The sequence below is a fragment of the Falco peregrinus genome, chromosome 8 (genome assembly GCF_023634155.1).
Source record: "Falco peregrinus isolate bFalPer1 chromosome 8, bFalPer1.pri, whole genome shotgun sequence".
NCBI classification, from domain to species: domain Eukaryota; kingdom Metazoa; phylum Chordata; class Aves; order Falconiformes; family Falconidae; genus Falco; species Falco peregrinus.
The window spans coordinates 2784227-2810320 of NC_073728.1; the positions used below are offsets into that span (position 1 = coordinate 2784227).

Here is a 26094-nt window from a genome sequence, read left to right on the forward strand (position 1 = left end):
TCTCTGTTCCATTTACACACAGACAAGTTTACAGGATGATATATCATCAAGAATAAATACTCCAGGATTCAGTTATAAAAACAATACACCGAGACAGCTTAAACTCTGCCTCACCACAAAAACATCTGACAAAACACGAGCACGTCATGTATTTACAAAAAACCCTGGAGATGCCTTTCCTTTGGACTCCCCCCCCACCCCTTAAGCTTTTACCAGATCACATATCTGCTTGAACTTTTAAGTTCCCCAGGATAAAGACCGGTCTGTCAGTCTTTGCTCTTTCGGGGTCTTTTACCCAATTAAAATTGTCATGCTCAAATAAACATAAAAAAGAATTTGCTATTTCTACAGTAATTACATTGGTATAGATCTACCCTTTACAATAACTGCTGATTAACTTAGCCAGTCATTTGTCACGTTACATGCTTACACATATTCACATACATGTCCCTCTTAAATATGGGAATAATTCCTACAAGTAATTCAAGCAAAAATCTATGTGAAGCTATAAAAAAATTCTGAAAGCTCTGAATATTCCTTATATTCCTCATCTTTGAAAAGAAGTCCAAAAGTACTGATGAAAGTAACAAATAAATAACAGCAGACTTTAAAATTGTAAAAAATAGATCTTATGAACTGTCTTACGAAGCCACCCATGCAGAAGAGAAGTAACTTAAAATGTTTTACAAAGAAAGGAATTCCTTCAAGACACACTTGGTACAGGAAAACAATACAGAACAAAAATGGAAACTTCATGTAGAGTAAACTCTATTTACTGCTCCTTGTTAGATAGGCTAGAATAGTTCTGGTTATTCCCAGGACCTGAATACGGCACAACAATGACAAATCATCCGTGCAGCAGAGCTGCTAAAAACCCCAAATACATTACCCATCTGGTCTTGTATTGCTGTATTTCAGAAAGGTTCGTAAAGCTCACAACTCAAGCTGACCCACTGAGTATTTTATATATGAAAAATATACTGGTGTGAAAAATGTTTATCACCTATAGAGTAGGCCAGACAGTTTAACAGCAAGCACTACACCAAACTACAAAGTACTGTTGAGTCGTTAAGAATAAATGAACTAATCACAGACTTCACTGAAGATTGCTATAGCTCTCATGTTGGCAGGCAAGATTTGCTGCAAAATTGTTTTCTTTTTTAATAAACCAGAAACCAAAAGTTGTATTCACCAAGTAATACAAAACCTGGTCGGAGAGTTGTGCTAGCATTGCAGTTCTCACCTCCATGTTTTCTGAATGGAAGATCTGCACCTAATTCAAGTTTTGTAATCAGCTTCTACAGAGACATAACATTGCTAAGATGCTCTTAAGAATAATCGAAGAATATTCTGTCATCTGTTTCAAAACGTAGGAAGAGCACAGTGCTGTGACGAGCAGAGGTGGAAGGCTTAGCTACGGCTAGTGACAGCTGTCATGTGTGGCACTGAACAGCGTGTAAAAGACCCCTTCGAGATAGAAAAAAAGGTTATTTAACCGTAACCAGTACCATGGGCACACTCCCCACCACGGTCTCTCTGCTGGAGCATCCCTCAAAGCCAGAACTCCAGTTCCAGTTCAGTATTTTTCTACAAGCAGTGTGTAGCCGCACCAGGCGATCCAGGTAGCAATCTACTGGTAATAGGTAGGTGGCTTCTTAGTCTGTCTGAGGAGCAAAGTAACAGCTGGGAGGAAGCTGGCCTCTGCCTTGGGTGTCTGTACTAGGGAAAAGCAGTTTGCGAACGAGGCGACGGCAGTCCAGGGAGCCACCCCACAAGAAGCTGTCTGAACCCTTGTGAATTAAAGCTTTAGCTGGGCTGCAGTTTCTATCTAACTGGCTACCGGATCTGTCCTTAAAAACCCAGGGAAGTGAGCTGAGCATTACAAAATACCCCAAAAAAGAAAACTGATCTCATTATCGCTGGGCTTGGGAAAGACAAGAAGTGAGAAAACCGGCTTATTTAAATGCAGCTCTGAAGCTGCTTAGGCGAAAAATCAGGACTGAGTTTGGACTGGTAGCATGTGCTAAAGTGCTTTACTGCCTGAAAGACCTGCATCTGCGGCGCACACACACTAAATACAGTGTACCTTTGTGTTCTTGAAGCAGCAGCAGTTATCTACCAGGTAACTTTTTAAAAAGCTAATCACCGCAAGAGCTATGGATGACTGGCTGCTCATGCTAAGGGTTCAGACTAACCTTTCCAGAATCAAATACATGAAGGTTAAATTTTAGAGAACAATTTAAGTACTTGATTGAACTCCAGCATCTGATGGCCCATCCACAAAACCAGGGAATCATCCTATTTTTGTAGTGAGAAGTTACTATTTTTATTAGCTTATTAGTGGGAAGTGTGAGCGTCTTTCCCATCGCCCCTGTAGTTTCTGTATTTTAACAGAAGTCACTGGCAGACTTCGGCAGCAGAAACCTAAACAGGCAAGTGACTATAAGACTTCACTACATCTTTCAAAGCATCTGCAACATTTTAAGAAGCCATAGAACAGAAACAGCCACCTACTGTCTACAGATATTTTATGTGCTGTAACAAAACCAGTTCTGTCGTAGGTGCCATTTCGGGTCCTTGGGTGTATGTGTGGAATGCAAAAGTGACAGAGAATCTAACCACCTTACCATGTCAACCAGTGCCACGTAGAGGAACATGCCTGCAGTGACTGCAAAGATCCACAAGGTGATGTTATTAGCGTACTGTCCCACCGCTGTGCCAATCAGCATCCCTATGTAAGCCATCATGGCAGACAGGAGGTTGTACACAATAGCTTGCTTTACTGTCATACCGGCTTTAAGAAGCACAGCAAAGTCACCTAAAATGAGGACAGAACACAGGGGGGGTTTAGTATCGACGCTTCTCAGAAGAGTAGGCAGAGAAATGAGCGCGCATTTACTGTGACACCAATCCAAGGCACTGCCAAAGTAAAAATGCTGCTACGGGGGCTCAAAGGAAGACTGGGCAACAGGCTATGACAACTCTTGTAGGAACTGCACTTATGTGTGGCAATCTCTTGATTAAAGTGTGATTTAAAGGTGCGTATTCACTGTGCTGGTAGTCAGAAAGGTAACAGCGATCAATGGTTAAAGGTCAGTGGAGGAGTCTAGATCTGGTCCTCCCACAGAATCCATCTGTGCCTACAGACTTCACAGAAGCTCTTCATGGCACATAAACACAGAGGCTTAGTTTCAGTCAACACCTGTGAAAATTCCTCTTAGCTATATACGCCTCGTTCTGCAAATTCAAAAGGAGGACAGCGTGCATCAGTCCCCACGGAAGGTGACAATGAATTTGAGAAACAGAGCACTAGGCAAGGAAGAGTTACATTCAGAAAGAATGACTTCATGTCCATGCCGAGTCAGGTCTCTGGTTTAAGACATGCCAGGTTAACCTGTTCTATTTTTAATTCAGGACAGCTCTGCTGAAGGTCCTGATAGAGGCAGACGTTCTATAAAGATCTAAATTTTCATCTTGTCATCAGCCCAGATAGTTTTACTCCCTTCAGACTGAACTCTTGTAAACATGAGGAGCAGAAAATGAGCTGCAGTCCTGAGGGCAATTAATACAGTATTCCCATGTCCAATATGCTAGAAATTGATTGCTCAATCTAGAATCAAAACCTAGAATCAACATTAAAAATATGGACAGCGAACTATTCCCTTACACAAGGTTAATCTACTCATGTTAACCTAGCAAGTTATAAGCACGCCAATGTATACTGCAATCCTTTCTGTACTGCACAGCTCCTCTTACCTAGTGAGTGTACAGCACCCTTGGCAAACCACGAACCTCTGCTGTACTACGTCCCATTGGTGCCCAGGACTTACCTTATACTTAGTATCTGCCTATATAAAATGCTTTCGCTCATCATCTCCAAGGCTTTTTTTTTACCTGTTTTACCTTACTTTTGCTCCATCAGAACTAGCAGCTCGTCAGCTAAGCGAGCTGTGAGTACATACACAGTTCCAGCTAGCACAGTTTCATGTTACTGGCAAAGAAGACACAGCTCCTCCCTCCAGGTGCTCTTTTGTAAGTCCCAGGGTGCACTAACACCTCATGCCGTGTGCCTTACGGCTCCCAGGAAAACAAGAGGTTTCATCACGGTTAGCCAACCCCAAGAAGAGGTGGTGCAGTGTGGGGGCAAGGATCACTGGCACTGGCAACAACGCCTACGGGCTGTACCCTAAATTGTCATCCACACCTGCGGGACTCGGCAACGACTGGCATAAAGCATCTTCCGAAGACCTCCATGAAGAATTTTACTTAGGGAAGCTCGTGTTTACTTAATGACTTGACTCTGTTTAAGGAAATGCCACACAGTCTCATGTGAAACACCCTCTGTAAAATGCAGAGGTATAACACCAAAATGTAAACTGTATGCTCCTAAAAACTTTTTTAAAACCATATTCAAAAAGCTTCACAGAACTGCTGTAACTAGGTACCGGCCAATATAATCCTGTATTAATGTTCTCATTATGTAGTCCGAGGCAATACTGCTGTTACTTTCTGAAGTTCTGGCCACCCTTGCAGCATCTGCATTGCATTGTGCTTATCAGGATGAGTACCACAGCAGCTTTCAGATAAATATTTTGTACAGATGAAGACACTGAACACATTGAGATTATAGAATTAGTTACCTAATTCATGGGGAAGCTCATGACAAAATACTGCTATAGATGTACTAATTCCTCCTGTCAGTCCAGCACTAAAAGCTGCTCCTAGAGGAAAGGAAAAAAGAAAATTTGAATGATATTTTACTATTATCAACAGACTTTCCAGAGATGACAGCCTTCTGTTAGAATGCACACTCTAACACTTTTCATTACATCTGTGTCCTGTCTGTGTATAAACTGAAAATACTGGAAATATCTCGGATGTGCATTACTACTGCATACTTTATTTCTTAGTTTACCTGAAAAACAAATCCTGGGAGAGGAGAACACAACTGAGCAAAACAAAGACATAAAAGGCAACAAACTAATAAACAGCACTACTTTTACGAACTCTCAAGTACATCAGGACAGTTAAGAATGCACATGAGCAACAGCCTAGCTCTCTCCTTTCCAGGCTGGAATTCCAAACTACTGTCTAACCCGTAACCTCTCTATTTCCTTTATGCTTATTTGGAGAGCGCATATCAGCAACATTAATAAGCCAGACTTGGAAAATAACGAGGAGAAAAACATCGGCATAAACCTCTTTCAGTAACTTTTCCGTAAGCTAATTTAATTTTATCAACTTTAAGATCATACCTTAAATAATTCTGAGATGAGAAAACTGGTATTAAGTTTCTGTACTGTAGCAGAGAGAGGCACAAGAAGAGCCTACAGTGAGCAGTCAGAACAGGCAAAATAAAGCAGAAAGAGAAGACACAATCTGAAGACAGAGAGGAAATTTAACTTTCCTCTGGATTCCTCATAAGGTGATATATTAAAAAGACGAACATGCTTTTCTAAAACCTACATTTTCCCAAAGAATCAGCTGTTTGGGCTTGACACAGGAATATTTAGAAATGGAGTGTCAATACAGTGAAGCTCTCAACAGATGGCGCAGTGATCCTTTTTGGCCTTAGAAGCCACTGTCTAAATGTCTTACCTGTTTAATGTGAAAATGAAGCACAATGTTAATTTTTATGGAGTTTAGTTTCTTTAGAAATTGTCCGCAGAAAGTGGAGAAACTGTAGTAGATTGCACTGTTAACTCTAGACCCTACGTAAGTAGCTTATCCCCCATCCTTCAGAATGGGTACGTTCCTTCTGCTAGTAGTTCAGAACCCTGTGTGCTCCACTCCTAGGAGCTACTTCAGTAAGAAATTAGAAGGGTACACTTCAGCACTCTCACCATCACTTGGACGGCTTATGGCATATATTCAAATTCACATCTTTTACAGTTCGAATCACATTTAGAGGGCTATGTGAACCAAAGGTGATTTAATAAATCTAATGAAATCTGTTTGGTACTTCAATTTCTTCTACATTTGGCTAGAAATAAATCTATACTGACCATAAGCCGAAACAATACTTTGCTCAACCAAAAATTAAATTGTCCTAAGTAGTACTCTTATTATTTCGGTAACCTGACTCATAGTACATTTATTATTTACAAATACCTTATAACTCTATGCATAAATAATAACAGAAATAGTAGTAGTATTATAACTAAGACTGAAAGGCACTTTGTCGTTACTCAAAGGCAAATACTAGGACCCAGAGAGCAGACGTGCATTGCACAGGCTCCGTGGCTCATACGGAGGTTTGCCTGCACCTCTCGTGAGCTGGCAGATTGCTGCTGGCACTGCTACCCATACAGTAACCTCGGTGGCCACAGTCACAGCCTATTAACAAGGGGAAGACTACTACGACCGATGGCCTTTTCATTTGTGCTCCCAAGGAGAGTAAACCATGCCAGTAACCACAGGAGGTAGCTGGAAGCCTTACCCGTGATCACTGCCAAGTAAAATATTACCGAAGTTACTAAAGGTAAGAAGAAAGTGTTGAGAAACACTCAGTGCTTTTGCTTACCGATTGCTAAGCCATCACTAAAGTTGTGAATGCCATCTCCCATAATTACCATCCAAGCAATATTAGCTATGCCAGTATCTTTCAGGTCTTTTCCAGAATGACAGTGGCCATGGGAATGATGGGAATGTTTGTGATGCCAGTGGTGACTGTGTTTTCTAGCTATCATTTTATCTTCGCCATGGCTGTCGTACTCTGAATCGTGAAGGTCACGCTCTTGAGCAGCACGTGAAACGTCGTTGTGAGAATGGTGCATATTGTTGTCCTCTTCGACAGACAAGAAGTTTTTGGGAGGGGATTCCAGCTGTCCGTCTAAATCAGTCAGTTCAGTTTCATTGAGTCGATCTTCAGATAAAACAGAGTCATCTGCTCCTGCATCGAAGCCGGTTGAGAGAGACACTGCATTAATCCTTACTGCATCACCAGCCACCACCGCATCATGCAGCTGAGAATTTAACTGCTTTGCAAAAGCAGAAAGAGTATTTTAACACATCCCAATCTAGTAAACTTGCTGTCAATGTTCAGCCAAAGAAATAACTCTCTCACTGCCCCATTTTTTCATTAATTTGCACGTCCAGCATATAGAAGTCTCTACTACAAGGCAACGGCACTGTATCCACAGCACACAACGTCAGTCGTAGCCCGACCTTGGCTTGCATCTGTATTTTCGCTACTGACAAAATTTATGGTTCAACATTGAAAAGGACAGTTGCCAGAATGATAAAAATGTCTTATGTGCTGCAGGTGGAACCACAGTGGCTCGGGGAACCTTAACTGGCTGCTCTCGATGCACGCCCATACGGGTCACAGCGTCACCTTCCCTGAGGCGTACCAGGGTCTGCCACCGATACAACTGATCTTCAAATAGTTTCTGCATTGTGTGCAGCTTTGTGTCGGACACGTGTGTCACAGTGAGCTCACTGCCCTGCTAGCAGTCCAAGCCATTTTGACAAAGAAACACAAAGTGAAAACAGTGCAGAAGACACGCAAGTCCACTAATATTACTGAAGTATTAATAAATAAATGAAACTGGCAATCTACACTCCAGGAAGCAAAATCAGTGGCAGAAAAATACCCGGTTCTGGCCAATGAAGTTATTAGCTCACAGTAATTCAACAAATACATTCCAGAGTCAAAACCAAGCAAACAGTAAGTGGAATTAAAACCCAGGCACAGAGTACCGAAGCAGCAAAGAGGTCTAGGTAAACAAGCTCTTAAACACCTCTTGGAAGCTGTTTAAAAAGAAACGGAACGGCCATTCAGGTCAGCGGCAGTGGCACTGCAGGTCAACATTCAAATCCAGCACTGGGTTCCTGTACTGCCCGGCAGAGTGCCCTTTCAGGGGGGCCGTGTTAGAGCACCGGGGCGGGCTCCATGTTAGCAGCAGCAAAATTCCCGATTGCCCGTTAAAAGAGGAAGCCATTTCAAAGAGATGTGCCACCACCCTCACCGCTGGAAGCCTTCCCGCCTTCTGTGCCACTGCCCCAAATCCCATTTTCAGTTGTTTGAGTGGAGAAGGCTACAGCCCTAACTCTCCCTTCTACAAACCATCCCAATTAACAAAATTGCATTTGTTTATGCCTACGGATTCTTCATCAACAGATTAGTTCAGCAGCCATGCAGGCAACAGAGAGGGAATTTTATGAAGCAAAGGGCCTCCCCTCCCCTCGCCCCCTTGAGAAGGGTGATGTGGCGTTCCCTCAGGTACGCACTGCGTGCGCACTCGGACTGTCACGGAGGAACATACATGCAAGTCATTTTGGATATCTGAGGAATATTCAGGACTCTTGGTTACATTTATGGAAAGAAATTTAATTTTGTTTAGCCTTCTCATAACTGGCCAGAGGCTGGAATTTCAGGTAGTGTGTGTTCAGTTTTGATCTAAGCTTTGCCAGGGCTGAGCTAGTCAGCCACAGCTTAACGAAAAAACACCCCAAAACCCAAAGAAATAAAAAAAAAAAAAGCAACCAAAGAACCAAGCCACCCAAAACCTGACTGCTTCAGAAGTCTGAGAACCATTTCTATGGCATATTAGGAAGTGTTCTGAGTGCGCTCAGATCTAAGGAAAACAAAATAAAAAAAAAAAGTTTTAATAGGGAAAGCCTATTAAGTCTTATTAACAATGATTTGCATAATAGCAGCAAAACTGTACAAGAGGTTACACGCTACATGCCATAGGTAACATGCCATTACTTTGAATCTCATAATCAGAGAAAATTCCGAAAATAAATGCCTACCTGCAAGGGGTTTGAGCTGAAGCCAGTCAGCATCTGGTCTGTTATTTAATTTGTGATCAGAAAGTTTCCTTCCAATTGGTGACTCTTCAGTCTGCTTTTTCTTGCACCATTTCTGCTTACTCTGCAACAGCAAACAGGTAACATCTGGTTTGTGAGGGGACACCGATGGAAATAAAAGACACTGAAATACCGTCCAAAAACCTCTTCAAAGTAGACTAAGTTGCTCTCTCTTAATACATCTAACAGAAGCATGTGACTACAGAATATTAAGCTTTTTAAGGTTCACCAAGGATGCCTATCCCAGTGGAAACTGGTCGCCACCTACCACAGGCCCTCGCTCTCACCCCGGCGCTGCTTCGCTCCAGTGGCAGCACATTATGACATGGATTGCGCCAACAGCCAGAAACACATCTGTGCAGTTACTGTATTTGCTTATTTTGGTCAAGAAAGCAAGCATGCAGCAAGAACGGCTCCTCTATTTTGTTCTACTTTTAATTTTTTTTTTATACTCCTATGACTTCCTTGTATTTTCCTTTAGAGAAAAGCACGCCACTTTCCTGTCTGCAGCCTGTACAACAGAGATCGCAGATCTGCGAAAGCAGCCTAAGGGATTTAATTACTTAATCAATCTCAAAGAAGATATGGCCAGTGTGACAGCTTTTATCTCTTTATCAAAAGGTCTAAGAAATGCCTCCCCCAACACCGAAAATCTGCTGCTGCCTGCCCAGCTGAGGCTGCAAGTCTGATGCGGAAACAGAGAACTTTAGTGTTTTCCACCCTCATTTGGGGAGAAGCCGCTTTAGCTTTCACCAACATCATTTTCTCCTCAAAGTCAAATGACGGAGGCAACAGTTAAGAGTGGATTTATATTGACTGTTGAAAGCATATGTCTCTTCGGCAGCTTGAATTTCTATCCCGTGCCCCCTCTCCCGAGGCACTCGCTCTCCTTTTATGCCACCACCATGAATACAGCATGCTCCCAGCCCTCAAAATCCAACCGTTTTCAGGGAGACGAGTTTACATTTGACTGGCAATTTACAGAAAGCAGGAGGTCTGCAAATTTTAGTATTTTCTCCTGTGGAAAACCTGAATACCTCTGTTGCACTGACATCATTAACTAACAGTACAGTTAAATTTCTTGAAAATTGTCTGACAATTGTCTGGCTCTATTACCAGTTCTTTCTTACATACAGCCTTTCACGCTTTTGAAAAAAATCATGGTGCTTTAGAGAAAGAGCTGTAATCTCTTTTACCAAGATACCTCCAAATACAGCTGGCCAAAAAGCTGCTCCCTCCCCTGTCAGATCTCTACTCTGACTTACCAAATGACCTTGTTAAGAGAGGCAAGCCCTTCTAGAAAAGGGTTTCCTCAAAAACCAAACAGAACGCAGAGCAGCGGCACTGCTCACAGTCACAGAATGATGCCTCTTCCCACAGCCAACCCCTCAGCGCTCAGAAGGTAACTTCAGGGACACATTTTAAAATAGCATGCAGTTTTAGTGCGTACCTTTTGTTTATTGTAATGCTTGTACATTCTTATACAGTGCTCAATGATGAACAAAACATAAATGCCTCCGAGTGCCACAAGACCTTTCAGCACTGGATCATTCTCTTCTAGAAAGCCTTCAGCCCGTGCTCCGTGTCCGTGGGCATGTCGATGAGAACGCTTATGTTCATGAACATGACCTTGGCCATGGTGGTGACTGTGGTTGTGGCCTCCATGGGACTATTGGGTGAGAAAATAACAACACAGCATGGTGCAATCAGGAGACTGAAATGGCTCCAAGCTCAGAAGAAACAACAGGTACCCCTGCCAGGAATGCAGCGTAGAAAGACTTGAAAAGTTGGGTTGTGGGTTCATTTGGGGGGGGATTTGTTTGGTCTTGTAGTTTGGTTTGTGGTGGGGTTTTTTAGGGGTTTTCTTCTGTTTGTTTGTTTGTTTGTTTACTACAAACACAATTTACCGTAGATATTTTTCATTAAGACTATTCATTACCTTAACAAATAAAAAAACATTCTTCTGGGAAATTTTGGCGGGGTGTGTGTGTGTGTGAGATAATCTAGCTTCAGCTTTTTTCTGTCATAATGCTGAAGATAATGAGACTAACACTCAGAAACGTCACAAGGAATTACCATCCTATACTCCCGTTAGCAACCAAACCTCATGTTTTTTTTAAAACTCATGATTTTTTAAAACTATTACAGTCAATTACAACCTCAATTCTGATCTGAAATATTCAAAAAACCAAAACAGCATGAACAAAGATTTGTATTAAAATTTACACAAAGAAAACCTGTAAACATCAGTCTGTTTGATGAAAGAATCAAGGTTAACAAAATTTTAGGAAACATTTCCCCTTCTAAAAATTATGGTACACCATCACAAATTAAAAACTGCTTACCTTCCTAGGAACTTGGATAGTATCTCGATTCAGTAAGTTAGAGGTTACTTTCTCCCCAAAAGCTAGTAACCACAAAGGTTAAGCCTTCTGACCTAGTTCTAAGTGGTACGGACACAAGTACCAGTGGACACAGGACAATAATACTGCTAACTTTAAAATACTCTTGTTGGTCTCATTAGGTGTTTTAAAATACTGTGGCAGACGTTAAACTATGAATACGCAACTTCTTTTTTCCTTTTCCTTTCAGAAACACACATTTCCTTTCTTTTAGTTAACAGAAAGTCTCAAGACTCTGTTTCGGGATGCCCCTCATATTCAAGTCAAGATACCTCTGCATCACTGAACATTTATTTGTTGATACTTGTCAAACAGTTCTTTGAAAATTCTATACTCCATGAAATTACAGTTAAGAATAAAAGGTAAAGAGACTGTACTTACATGTGGCAACAGATGGAGTAGTGCATCTCCACTCATTGTTCCTACAGCCAGAGCTACCAAGAAAGTTAGAAGAAATTTGAAGCACCATTGGTTAATGATGGGAATCAAGATCACACCTAGCAAGGAAAGCAGGCTAATGACGGTGATAGAGATGATACCACAAAACCAGGCTGTGGGAAGAAATGAACACAGAAAGGTTATCAGAACAATACTTGTAAAACTTTTAAGACTGATAAATGACTTTCAGCTATCTCTTAAGAAGGTGACCTTCCTTTAACTCAAGTTGTGTCATTGTTCATTCAAAAGTGCTGAAAAATAGGAAAGCAGTACTGAAGTCCACAACAAAAAACACAGAGGCTGGTCCAGAGTACAGTGGAATATAGTGAAGGACATCAGAAGGCAATCAGCTAAAGCCAGCAATTCTTCCTGACTCTGAGTTCCAGGCTTAGCTCTGTAGCCCTTGATGAAACACAAAAAGCAAAAGATTCCATGTTGGAACAAAAACATCTCTGGTACTTAACTAGGGCTCTGCAAGCACTAAGTTAATATTTAACATTTGGTTTTTACACAATTCTGATGCAAAATTTCCTGAAATCAGTATTGCCCCTCCTTTGTTAGAAGCAACATGCTCGGTTAGGCATCATTCTTTTCACCTGGCGCTTTGAAACACATTTTTATTCACGAGAAGTAAGACAACCTTTGACAGAGAAATTTTGAAAGTCAAGTGCTATAATAAGAGCTTGAAGAGCTGAAAGCAACTTGCTACCAACAAAAAGCAGTATCTCTTTTTTCTGAGAACTTCTACTGTTGTCATTAGATGAAAAAGTGATAATGGGATATGGTACACTCAAGATAATCCTGTTAATAAGGGAAGATGTGCAAATCCCTGTATGATACGGAAAAGAAGAAATTACACAAGAAACAGATCTTACGAGCAAAACAACATGGCGCTTCCAGTCAGCATCTCACCTAATAAAAATATTTTTTCTTCTGCTTTTCCAAGTCACCAGTAAGGCTACGAATTAAAAACTGTTGCGTTTTCTTCCCCTCTATCTCTACTTCTCTATCACTTCCCTTGTTTCTTCCCATCACAGAAGTCAAAGACCAATAAGTAAAAACTGATAATTCCAACAATACAGTTCAAAAGGTTCACAGTCCCAAAGACAGGAATAGTTAGTTGGTGCTTCTATTTTACAAACATTAACTGTTTGGGCCGAGAACTTTCATGAACATCATTTCCTCAATCTGAACTCCCCCTGCTGCCCCCATCCCCTTTATTTTAAAGCAGGGGTCCTCAAACTACGGCCCATGGGCCCGATACGGCCCCCCAGGGTCCTCAATCCGCCCGCCCGTATTTACAGAAACCCGCCCCCCGCCGGGGGTTGGGGGGGGGAAACCAAGCAGCCGCAGATGACTGCCTGCCACTGCATCCGCGCCGGCCCCCTGGTTAAAGGTTTGAGGACCCCTGTTTTAAAGTTTTAGCCTAAACACTTCAGGTTTTTCCCAGGCTTTTTCCTTGCTTCATTTTTAATCAAAAATGTCTACACAGTTTGGCAACTTCCATTAAAATTAACAATTCCTGATTTAAAATCATTAGCATCTCCATGCTTCAGTGCATAATCTGATTTCTCTTTACATCTATGAGGGTCCACTCGCCTTTGATGCAGGGGGGAAAATGTCCTGGGAAATGGGGGGGAAGGAGAGGAGACAGGAGGAGTGAGGATGTTGTAGCTGCTCCATGAATCTTGTAATTTAGCAGTCAAATGTCCCGTGAATTCTGTCTGTACCAAAAATGCTACAAATCAGATGTGACAAGACTGCCAGTGGACCTGCGGCTGCTGCAGGCCTGGCGGCTCAGCACCAAAACTTACAATATCTGCCAGTTAAAATTTTATTTTGGGACATTCACCCTTACACAGTCTGTAGCTGTCGTTCCACGACAGTGCAGAAATGGAAACCATCCAATTCAAATGCAAAGGGTCCAAGAGCATATCCACCAGGAAAACCTGATGGGAAAAAGCTTTAGAAAGCATGCGGCATGCACCGAAATGCATACTGACATCAAGGGGAAAAGGGAAAGCTGGTAAAAAAGGCAAAGGCTGCCATCAGATGGGAACTAAAAGAACAGAGACTGGAAAATGAGAATATAAAAGCAGGTCTAGAGTGGGAGCAGGACCCTGCCGACCAAACTACCACTACTACGTAGCCTGGGTTCATCCCCAGCGCGCTTCAATCACAGACGCTGGATTTACAGGCTCTGCTGAAAGAAACACCATACATGGACTTGTAATTCAATACTGTATCGTGCATGCATGCACAAGTAGCCCAAATAAAAATTACACAGTCATCTGGCAGGACACTGGATCTCCAACCTGGACACAGACATCATGACATTAAATGCCAGGTTAGATGAGCAACAGCCTTACATGGAGACAAATAGAGATTATTCAAACTAGCTTAGGTTTCATATATCCTAGCATAGATTTGGCAAACGCCTCTCTGAAGGGCTTACATACTCTTAGGAATGATACAGCATCTAAACGTGGCACCATGATTAAGATGAGGTACATGAGACCTAGCGTACGGAGTCTGTGCATCTCTCAGATCTTGGTTGCCAGCTTCTGCCTCTGTTTAAACTCTTAAAAAACGCCATGGAACCCAAATTATCAGCAAAAGGTTGCTGTCAAGTCAATGACAAAACACTTACTATATACAAAAGCTGTGCAAGACCCCACAATTACATATATGTACGAACACTCTTACCAAAAGGACTGCTGAGGAAGAGGTATGACAAAATTCTGACAGAGAATTTTATTGAAGGACTTCATTGAACTGCAGTGTTCAAAACACTAAAATATTATGGAAGTGGAACTCATATGCAAATAGTATGAACACTGCAAGAGCTCTTAAATTATTCAAGATCCTGGTGTGTAACGCTCCTAGGGATACTGTATAAAGCCTGGTCAATGAGGTGAAGTTATTATGCACTGGCTTATAAAATATTTCTGTGGAAAAACCAAGAGGGAGGTGACCAAACAATTTCTTCAGTAAGGGACCTCTGTTCAGACAGTGGGTGGCAAACAAAAGAGAGCTGCTGCAGCAGGCACCTGGCAGGCTGCGGGCGGCTCGGGCACTGCGGGCTGTAACGGGAGCGCAGGCTAACAGAAAGGCTCCACCAAAGCAAAGCCTTCCTGGGGTCGGGCGCGGGAAGCTCCAGGGAACTCTGGCATCTGCACAGGCAGATTTACAAGACAAATCTGATCTGAAACACTTTTGATCAACAGCTCTAACTGATCTCCATGTTTAAAGAAAATCGCTTGCTGTTGTACTTGTACCATTTCTGTTAGCTTGACTCCTAGTAGGGGGGGTGCCTTTCTTCTCAAGGTAAGTTGTTTGGGAGCCCTCAACGGTAACGATGCCACCCCTTCCAACAGGCACATTGTGAAAGCTCAGCTGTGTGTATAAGCCCTTGAAAATCCTCTATTAGAGGATGTTATAGAAAGAAAACCCAACACAGCTTCGCACGTTTTTAGTCATCGGTTAATTAAATTACATCGCTTTAGAGAACTGCACTGTCAGAACTCACAGAAACCTTACAGGTTAGTATTGATGAATAGAAGCGGCACTAGTCTGTAAGTTCTGTTGAAAGTTGAAAGCTTTAATTAAAACCAAAGAAAACCCAGAAAGCCAGTGTTTAAAAATGTCTGCATCCTCCTGATTTGGCAAATATTTCTATCTAAAAATGTTTACATTTGCCTGGATAAGCAGACATTCTCATTTTAGTAAAATCCTACAACCTGCAGGTTAAGTTACTCTATGACTGACAATTGTCCTACACCTCCCACAATCCCCACATACCAGTTATGATTTCTTATTTTGTGATTTACTTCCTTACTTAAGAAGGGAAAATGATTATTACATCAACTGAAGTCCCACTGCAGTCAATACAACAGTATCCAGGAAACTGCTACCATCACCTCATCAAGCTGATCCAGTTTAGAGGTTACTGTTTGTTTTCAGAGCCAAATCAGTAAGTTAAAACCCAATTTTTTTACAATTAACTGGCAAATACTTTACTTATATTCAAGGTATTAGATGCTGTGAAACATGTTAAATGCTCACAATAAGCTTCACTACTTTTGCAAATTAACTCTCTTAAAATGTTGAAGGTCTTCAAGCTGAGTTATTCATCAGCTCCCTTACTCATTACAAGAAAAGAAAATTCTTTTAAAAAGAATCACTCATCTGTAGAAACTTCTAATTAAACTGGTTCAAAGCATGTGCGACATGGCGGTTTTGTACATGGTTTCAACATTTTAATTGGCAGAAGTTGGCAAATCCTCTTGGTAATAAGGCAGGGGTCAGCTCTTAGTACAATGAGACTACCCCACAAAACAAACTGCTGCCATATAAAACACACGATATATTCCATTTACAGATACCTTTTAACAGTTAACAAGATAGCAGCTGTGTCACTATAGGAGACTTACGTGTAACAAGTTAATTATTTTAATGACTCCAGCATTGTTAAGAAAAATTACCAGCAATATGTTTATTCCAACAGTCATCAACATCTATGAGAATGTAGTCTAGTCACTTAAAACTATATCTAATGATGCTAATTAAGAACCTATGTCCTAATCAATAGTCACAATTAGCAATATTTTTAAAACATGGACACTGTACCCAATATTTTTTAGATTTTTAATATTTCACCACAGCTAAACATCTGTCAACAGTTCCATTATAATTTAAGACAGATAGCAGTAGTAACCATATATTTTAAAAGTATACTCATCATGAAATCACAACAATGGATGCTGCCCTTAAAGTAACTGCTTTAACAAGAGTAAAAATATTTTAGCTTAGAACTATGGTAAGAAGAAAAAAAAAAATCTCTACTGATTTTTACTCTAGGCACACACACAAAAAATTAAAACTGCCAACAGAGGATTTTGATTGAATACTTCTTGTATGCTTAAGAGAGGAGTAGTATAGAATAACTGACACTGGAAATCAGAAAAGAGAAGTGTTGTGAGAAACAGCAATTTAAGTGCTCTTGTATCTTGCTTAAGTCTCCTTATTTCCTAAGTTCAGAAAACACTCTGGATGTTATATCTACAAATTTGCATCACTGCTACAATACAAAAATGGTAGCACCTGAAATCTTGTTTTCCAGTGAATGAGCCATGATGACAGTGCTGTTCTCTATTCCTGAATGAATACATCCAGGTAAAATTTATTAAGAAAATCTGTGCCAAAGTAACACTGCAACTTTGCACCTTTGAGATAAACACGTGGACTGCCTCAGTCATACCAAGAGAAAGACATATTTTAAATGATGGAAATAATCCAGACTGCAGGTGGGACTTGCTCCTTAGAGGTCCTTCTAGCTCCAAAGGTTCTGTCCCTGCAAGAGAGTCCAACCTCCTCAGGTATGTGGGAATAAACCAGGCCAACATGCCTGGACCACCGGCCCAATGCCAGGACATTAGGCCTCAATGACAGAACACCAAAAAAAAAAAAAAAGAAATAAAAATAAGCAAACATGAAATAAAAAGTGAAAATAATGGAAAAGGATTAAAAGGTACAAGAAAGAAAGGTATGGCTCCCTGAGCCATGGTTACGCAGGAGAAGCTATTATAGCTGCAAACAGGATACTCTGTCTCCTGACTTGAAGTAGCATGCTGTCTCAAATTTCTTCTAACACACGACACTTCAACTATTCATTTACTCTAGTCAATGCTAAGTTGTATGACATTTCAAACTTTGAAGTTAATATTTACAATGCAAAATAATTTTGAAGGCTTTAGATGTTGCACACCTACCTGATGCACCTGTTTTATCTTTATTTTCCATTGACGCATTTTTACTTTTCATAAAATCTTCAAGCTCATCATAATGTACAATACAAAGCCGCCTCTCAATCTGGTACAGCAACGCAGGGCACATGTATATAAACAATTCAGGAGAGATTGGAGAGCTGGTTTCCAGGCCATAGTGCCTTAGCAGCTGGGTAACGTTTAAACACTGCAAGCAAATTGTACAAACAAATTAAATACGAAAGCAACTATTTCATTAAAAACTACAGTTATGGAAAATTTAGCATACAATTTAAGAACACAAAAGAGAAAATCTGGCCCACAACATCCCACCAGTACTAAAACACGTCTAAACTGATCCAGGTGGTTTATGAGGGGGAAGAGACAGTAAAAGTATCTGCCCAGCAAACTCAAGTCTCCAAACGCCTATATAATTTTTGATAAATGTCAATGAAAATTAGTTTATATATTCTTTACCATCACAGAATACAAGCAATGAAGAAAGAGCAACAGGAAAGGAGCGGAAGAACACACAGCCAAAATAGGTTTTCTAACACTTCTTTACCAGCCAACCTTCTGTGCTTGCAGCTTCACGTTTTAATTCACTGAAAACCTCAAACTCGGCACTCACTCCATCCTTTCCTATCCTGACTTCTAGCTAAAAGCCATGGTACCAAACTGTCCTGCTTCTGCAGGTAACTATAGGGCGGAAGGGGAAGTCTATCTATGGTCCTGGCAGAAACAACAGATGCTGAAGGGAGAAATGGAAGAGCTTACGCCAAGTACAGTGCTACATCTACCTTGCTTCATGATCTCTTAGGACAAAGAAATTAGAAGCATGTTGAAAAGATGCAGGTGCTTCTCTTTGGAAAGAGTCTGTGCAGTTTCCAAGAATGTTAACGATCTTAGATTCAGAAAGAAGTCCAGAAAAGGTAGGTGTCTGTCTGGGAAATATTCATGACTACTGGGAAGGGAGACCCCCCACCTGTAGCAGGGTATCTCAGAAAGCTTTAAGGATCTCCTTTATACAGATAAATAGGCTAGAAGATCGATTGCTGAGAAAAGATGGGTGAGAAGCCAACAGAAACGAAAACCCCCACAGTAAGCACACAAGGGGGGCAGGGACCTCCAGTGCTCGCACTCCACTACTCGTATTACGCAGCGGCCGCGGAGGTGCTGCCGTGCTACTTGTGAGCACCTTCAACTGCTCCCTAGCACAGCGGAAGCCGACTTACCGGTTCTCCATTTCACACTCACCTCTTCATGATCATGTTCGTCTTCATTGCGATCCTTGTGACTATGCGCTGAAGAAAGAGTATGTTTTCTGACACTAATCTGCTTATGAGGTGCCTCTCGCTTGCTGGTATGGTGGTGTCCATCCTCATTACCTAAACTGGAATCTTGATGTCCATGACTAGAACGATCACTGCTGTGTTCATGATGGTGCACATGCAAGTGAGATGCATCATGTACATGATCATGTTTATGAACACGATTGTGCTCATACTGATCACCTGAATCATGATCTGGGGCATAATCCCGGGTAGCATCTCCTGAAGGCTCACTGATCTTCTTTTGCTTCTTCTTCTGTTTCCGTTGTTTTCTTTCTGGCTGATCCTGAGTTGTGTTTGTCTCTGTTGAAGGTTCATGGTTCTGTTCTCCATGTTCGCTATGACCAACTGAATCGTTACGAGAATGATGTGTACCATTATGGTCATGATGATGTAGACGAGGGTGGTGGTGATGGTGATGGCGGCTCTGGTCGTGCATGTGTTTGCCATCATCTTTTACTGATGACACTACTGCGTCTCTCTCAGGGTCACATTTACGGTTTCTCTTTGCAGCCATACCAACCACGGTTTGGTTTTCCGAATCTGCGTGGCTATGAGGATGGTTATGAGAGTGAGAATGCTTTCCCTCCTGTACTTCTAAAGCATATAAGTGAGAAACATGATCATGGCCAATATCGTCATGACTGATCATCACTACCTTTACCTCTCCTAAACCAAGGCTAATTAACAGTCTTTCCAGGCCAAAAAAAGATAACCTTCCATTTTCACCATAACGCTCAAAAATCTTTTCAATGTAGTATTTCTGTTCATTTTCAGCTTCCAACGTTGAAAATTTACTCGGCACAGATTCTGTTCCTCCATTCTGGAAGTAGGATGCATTTGAGATCTGATAGTCATTATGGTAGTGTACACGTTCCTCTTTAGGACCATGGTCATGTCCACCTTCATGGCAATGATTGCACTGATGAAAGACAAATGTCAGCAAACAAATGATGCAAAATTTTGTGTGCATGTGTACCTTCATCTCTGTTTCCTACAAGAAACACAAGGGGAAGCACTTAGGCGTAAAAGCAATCTCAACATTTGTACTACACCAGTATCAGTCTGGTACTCATTGGTACCAACTGAATGACTTGCAAATCTGTTTAGATACTGGTATTAACAGAATGACAATTGTAGGATTTTTACTGCAGAAATTGTGCTTATGTACTTTTCTTATCCAACAGTAAGATAGGCTCCATGTGTTTCAGAGATGCACTCTTACACAGCATACTTATGAGCCAGTTACAAGAAAAAGATCACCTCTTACAGTCAGTCATATAATTTTTTGTGTGTATTTTCAGAGGCACCTATGCTTATGATAACCTGTAAGATTGGAAATCTTGTTAAAACACAGGTTATAAAAGAATAAAAATTATTTAAAACCAACAGTTCTGTATTTTCTTATTTATGGGGATGACAGGCTGATAATAAGTTGAAAACCCACACATCATTTGTTCTCTTATATGCTGCTAAAATACTTCCACTAAACACACACACAATTCCCTATTTTCATTAATAATTAGCGATTATAAAATAAGTTGCCATTAAACAACTTCAATGTATTGCTTAAATGTTCATATTTTAGTATTTTTTTAGTACTTTCACTTCCATTGAGTTACTGATTTCAAAGATCTATTTGGATGTTAATTTAAAAATAAGGATATACAGAAAACGTCTGTTTATGCAACTCAAAAATACTGTTCATGCTGACAGTCTAGCTCAAATTAGCTAGTACTGATTTTCAGAATTTGTATCATCTAGACAATGTGGCTTTCAATTTAGTATTAAACGTAAGAACCTTACTATTCAACATCAGGTAATGACGAGGACATGGCAGAAGTCTTGTGTTCAGAGTTGAAAACAATTCATTATTTTACAAAACTTGACAGGTTTATTTTGTTTACATCTGCTAGCAAAAAAATTTCATAAAACTGAAATAATTGTTATAAAAGAAGCTTCTAAGAAAAAGAATTTCCAGGTTTATGTAAAAAATGTTATAAAACTAAAAAGCTGAAGATAAGCCAAGAGCTGTACTTTATGACTTGTATTTGCTAGAGACTTATATTGGGTAGAGAACAACCTCTAAAATACATGGGGTTTTTTTTGGGGGGGGAAGAATCCTTTAAATCCTTTAAACGCTCCCAGGGGTTTCTAGCAACACTTAAATTGCTCTGCCTGGTACCAAGCCAAATAAAACACGTACCATTTACAACTGCTCTGCTAGATAGATGCAGTAGATCATCAAGCCCTCCTATCGGCAAGGGAGCAGACACCTAAAAGAAGGCAGCACGGAACATCCCCATCGATCTGAACAGTTGAATTACTTTATTTTGAACAGTTCAAGAGAGTTAACTAAAGTAGATAAAGGAAACAAGTGCAGAAGTAGGGCTTTTTACACGTAACTCGTTAAATTTAGAATATGACCGAGAAGGAAAGGAGAGCTGAGAGGACAGGAGCTGCAGCCACCCTGCTTTCCGTACACTCAGATGCTACCAAAACACTGCAGCAAATGCAAGGATGTAAGGGACCAGGAAAACAGGTGAGTATGCTTCCAGCTCCTTCTACACCGAAAGCAGCTTTAGTTCCTTATGTGCACCTTGACTACAGCTGTGACCGACCCTACGTTACAGGCATGGGTGACCTGGCCAACGCACCCTAAAGTGCTACAGACTTTCAGACAACAAAGGGGAAGTGTAGTTACCCTTCTCAGGCCCACCCCAGCTGCTAACTAAAACATGCTTCATGAGATCAGTCAGGAAGGTGCTTTGCAGCAAACCTCAAACATTTGAAGTCCTTTTACGTTTCATAAACCATTACCTTGATGTTTTGTGCTTAAGCACTTGCAACCACATTATTGCACACACAAAAAATAAATCTCTTGGAAGCTCCTATACTTGCAGCAGGTTGACAGAGACAAGGAATCAGAGGGAAAAAAAGGGCTACCTTTTAATGACTTTATACAGCCAACAAATGAGTTAACAGAGAAGACTGGTGAAGAAGGCTTTCCTGTTAACCTCTACAAATACAAAAGATGAAAATTCACTTTTCACTGGATTTTCAAATGCTTGCAAGATTAAAGAAAAAAAAAAAAGTAAACTCTCTTTTGCAATACTGACCCAGTTACAAACATAAGATCGGAAGAATATCTATCAAATGGAAGCATCTGTATCAAGAGTAGATGCCAGGGACATCAGATAGGTTAATGGGTAATCATTGTATACTGCTGCTTTACTTTTATTCACAGCTGTTCAATCACCGGTCTGGAATGACCCCAGTTTGCCTCCAGTTCAATCACCCACATTCCAGTTACTGATTTAAGGTCTGACAAACGTTTTCAAGTAATTTAGTACTTTTGAGTTCATCCCCAGAATTTCCTGAGGTCTTACTTTCATATAGTCTTTCTCCCTCACAGACTCTGTTTAAGGCATCCTTAATGTTCTTTTGAATACATCACTGGGATTAGTACCGAAACATTAAAAGCATCTCAAAGCACCTTCCAGAACCTTTTTCCGTTCTCCTTAGATGTAACAGGTAAGTACAGAGTTGTTATTGATGGAGCAAAAAGAAACAGGTTGCAAATCTTTATCTGAGAGTCACTGGACTGAGCCAGCCCCTAGACCGTATACTGTCTGGGAACGCATGCCATAACCTTTAAATGAAGAACATATGCTCTCCCTCACACAGGCTGAGAACCTGGGCTCTGTGACTTACATCATCCCAGGGGGCAGAAACATTCTGGCAGTAAGGAAAGGTACCGGATCAGGAATGTGGCTGGTGGCAGATCAACAGAGCTCCGCATTTCTATAGGAACATGCTGATTTTCATCAACCGAGGATTTACAATGTTGAATGTTACTTAATGTGAAGAGCAGGTTCAGGATCTGGAATAAGCAGTTAAGGTACATGCAAGACAGGTGAAAGCCCTGGGGGAAAGATGAACTTCCATACGCTTGCACAGAGGCCAGCAGCAGCAGGTAAGTACACATGGTATACTGTAATGCTCTAGCAAACTGTTCAGTATCTTAACTTCAGCATCTCAGTACTGAAAACAGCATCTGAAGTTTAAGTAAAATCCAGTTACTCAAAGGGTACTACTTCTGCAGGTAAGACACCTTTCCTCCCCTTTTGCCACATAGTGGTAACATAACCAGAGCAAGTGAAGTCAAATCATTCCCATTTAAACAAGCACAACCCTGACTGAAATATCTCCACCAGGAAATTCATGACTCAAGCATGATCATAATCCTTTTCACAACCTCGTGATCTTTTTCATGTGACTGTCTCATACAATACTACTAATACATTACTTTGAAACTTTAGTCATGCATCTCTAATTGTGGCATTCAGCTTTGAACGGTACCTTTTCTCCATGCCCTAGTGGTTAAAACCATTTGTAACCTATGATCATGATTCATTGCTGAAAAACATGAGCTAAGCATTATCAGACCAATTTCAAAATCAATTAGATGTCTCACTGTTTTCAATTAAAATAGTAATAACCCTAGCACAATATTTTAAATCATCTATTATGTCATCTTCTGTACCTGCTGTTGTAATTTTTGCTACAGAATAAAGATGCTTACAAAACAAATGCACTCATCGTAAAAAATCTCAAAGAACTCCTAAGAGAACAGATTATTTATTTGTTTCTTTTTAAGCAAGCTTTGTTAATTCTCTAGGCAACCGTAAAGAGCTGTCATCTCTCGGGCAGCTTTCGCATGTGTACAACACGGGAAAGCTGCCGCCCCAGCTCCGCCCATGTCAGCGGCGCAGCGCTGTGCGTGCCTGGCCTCAACAACAGGGCATGGCTCCCAAATCCCGCCGCAAGTGCGGACGGGCAGCCCGCGGACAAGGCTACGCCGCTCCTGCCGACGGCTGCTGCCAGCCTTTGCCTCGCTGCCCTCCCTCCTGCGGCGCCCGCGGCCCCGTGCAGCGCTGGGGAAGCGGCGGCAGCCGCCGGGCAGCGCCCGGGCCCGGCGCTGGGAAGTGGCCCCCGGCCGCGCCGGCCCAGCGCCCGCCCACCAGCGGCGTGCGCCCCGGGGGACGGGGGTGGCGGCTGCTTGGTTTGGGCTTCGCAGCCTTTTTCATCCTTTGCCTTGGCTCCGCGACGCTTCCCCGCAGTGCCTACTGTTTCAGCCGTGCCTCTTCTGTAGCCCTTCGTTTTCGAAAAGACTTCATGTAAAGCCTGCAGTATGCACATGGCACTGGCACTGAACGCGACTTTGGAATTTTTGAACCACCGGAACTGATTTCTGGGATATGATCGTAATCGCCAGCTGCTTCACTGAGACTAGAAAACTAGTTCAAGAGTTAGGCTTTCCTTAAAACAACAAACTTGGGTTCAAATAATGTGGTCATTCAGAGCCTGAACCCAACCGAAAGTCACATCTCTCATTTTAGCACCTGCAAGCCACATACTATAGCATTTTCTGTTGGCACACAACGCTGACTAGGATGCTTTAAATGCCCAACTTTCCTCCACCCCCCAACCGCCCCCCCCCCCCCCCCCCCCCCGTCTGCTCCCAGCAATTTTAATAACCTGAAATACTTGTAACAGAAGTGCACTGGACTTCCCCCCTTCCCATGCTCCCTCCTGAGTCATTTTCGTTTCTCTCCCTTTTTGTTCAACTTCCTTTCCTTACTTTCTCTGAAGAATGTTCTGCTTCCCCCCCCCCCTTCCCTACCTGCAGACGAGAAGTTTAAAAAAATGTCTTAAGACTCCTCTCAGCAGTTACTCAGCTTGAATGCCAGCAGTAAAGCGCCTCAGCAAGACTTCATGGGCAACCAGAACTGTCACACCACACACCACCACCCAACACATGCTTCAGCTAAGGTAACACACAACTGAGAAAGACTAAAGGTGTTAAAAATAAAGCAAAAGCAATGTTCTCACCAACCCAAGATACTGCCCTCTCTGTAAAGAGCTGCTCAGAGTAACAGCTCTGTAAGAAATGGTTCTGTTTCTTTTTAAGAGAAATATTCTTTGAAATAAAACTACTGACTACATAAAGACAGTTTTTACTACAATTCCTGAAAATCTGAATTCTTTCTTATATTGCAGGTATTTATTCCAACATAAACACAGGAGAGATACCTGCAGCCCCCCACCACTTCCACTCCAGCAACTCTGCAGTATTTCATACTAATATTCAGTTAAAAAAAAGCCTAGAATCTGAAAATCCAAGCCCTTTATTTCCTAAATTTCAAGTTTCTAACAAATGCCAGAATATCAAGTCCTACTAACCTAGCCCACATTATTATGATAAATTATTTTTTAAAAATTACTGTGATATTTAAAATACTGCTGTTACTGGAAGGCACTTTAAGAAAGCCATAAAAACATTTCATTAAATAATAGTCTCTTTTTGTTTTACCAGACTTAAGCTGACATCAGCTTCTGGACGTACAAATAGGCAAACATGCTGCAGATCTAGAAAGTTACAATTAACAATTTCTAACTTTAGTTCTCACCCATCTCCTGTATTTTCCTCCCTCTTCAATTTCAATGAAACCCAGGTTTGTGGATTTAAGTAAAACTCATTCATTTGAAAATCTACAGCCCAGTAGGAGGGGCTCGTTGTAAGAACAGACCATTAACTAACTGATCCAAGCCATATCTGCTAAGTTAATACCAGATAAGACTTAAATAGTACAGAAGGCATTTATGCATAACTGAACACCCCATGGAATTTTTTAAAAAATCTGAAATGTGAAGTACTTAAAGTGCCAAATCCCAAGCATACTAGAAAATGATCCTAAAGTAGCAATCTACTCGCTCAGTTATCCAGAAAGGGGCACTGATTTTATTTTGAACGTAAAAAACCCTGGACAGCCTTCTTTAAAAGGCACGCCAGTTACTTATAAGAAGTTGCTGAGTACAGACTCCTTCTCAGAGCTCAGAAGAATGTAAAAATATCAAAACAGTTGGAAGTTCTGCAAGTCTTAGTTCTGGTTAACAGGAATTAATTTTCAGTTCTTCATATATAAACCGTATGTAGACCATAGAACATCTATTAATGCACAAAATTGATAATGGAGCTGGTTTGCTTTTGTGCCAATATTGTGCTGTTTAACTAGGTCCTATTAAGATACCAGTGCTTGTAAGAATGAAATACTTGAAAGGAAGAACCAGTTACACCTGCATTTTAAGATTTTATTTTTCCACTGAAAGTAAGCAAATGTTTTTGGTTGAACTAAGGCTGAAGTTCAACAAATATTTTAAGATGATGCTGCTGTACTTAAAGCTGCGGTTCTGCCCTCCCCCACTGCCACTTTCATTCCTTCCCATTCCCACAGACCCATTTTGTATACCAGCACATTTGTTTGCTGATCTGTTCACTAT

General features: G+C 41.2%; 1 protein-coding gene across 4 annotated transcripts in view; it reads right to left on the bottom strand.

Annotated features, from left to right (window-relative positions):
* Positions 1-26094, bottom strand: part of SLC39A10 (solute carrier family 39 member 10) — a 53566-nt gene that overhangs the window by 3264 nt on the left and 24208 nt on the right. For 3 of the 4 annotated variants that reach the window (XM_027792300.2, XM_055812964.1, XM_055812963.1), the window contains exons 2-9: positions 18677-19744; positions 17426-17627; positions 11598-11767; positions 10265-10483; positions 8758-8878; positions 6524-6892; positions 4641-4721; positions 2628-2818 (exon numbers count right to left, since the gene is read on the bottom strand). In XM_027792300.2, coding sequence (XP_027648101.1) covers positions 2628-2818; positions 4641-4721; positions 6524-6892; positions 8758-8878; positions 10265-10483; positions 11598-11767; positions 17426-17627; positions 18677-19735 — 2412 coding nt within the window. In that variant the 5' untranslated portion in view covers positions 19736-19744. The remainder of the gene's footprint in view (positions 1-2627; positions 2819-4640; positions 4722-6523; positions 6893-8757; positions 8879-10264; positions 10484-11597; positions 11768-17425; positions 17628-18676; positions 19745-26094) is intronic. The other variant, XM_055812965.1, reaches the window with a different exon arrangement.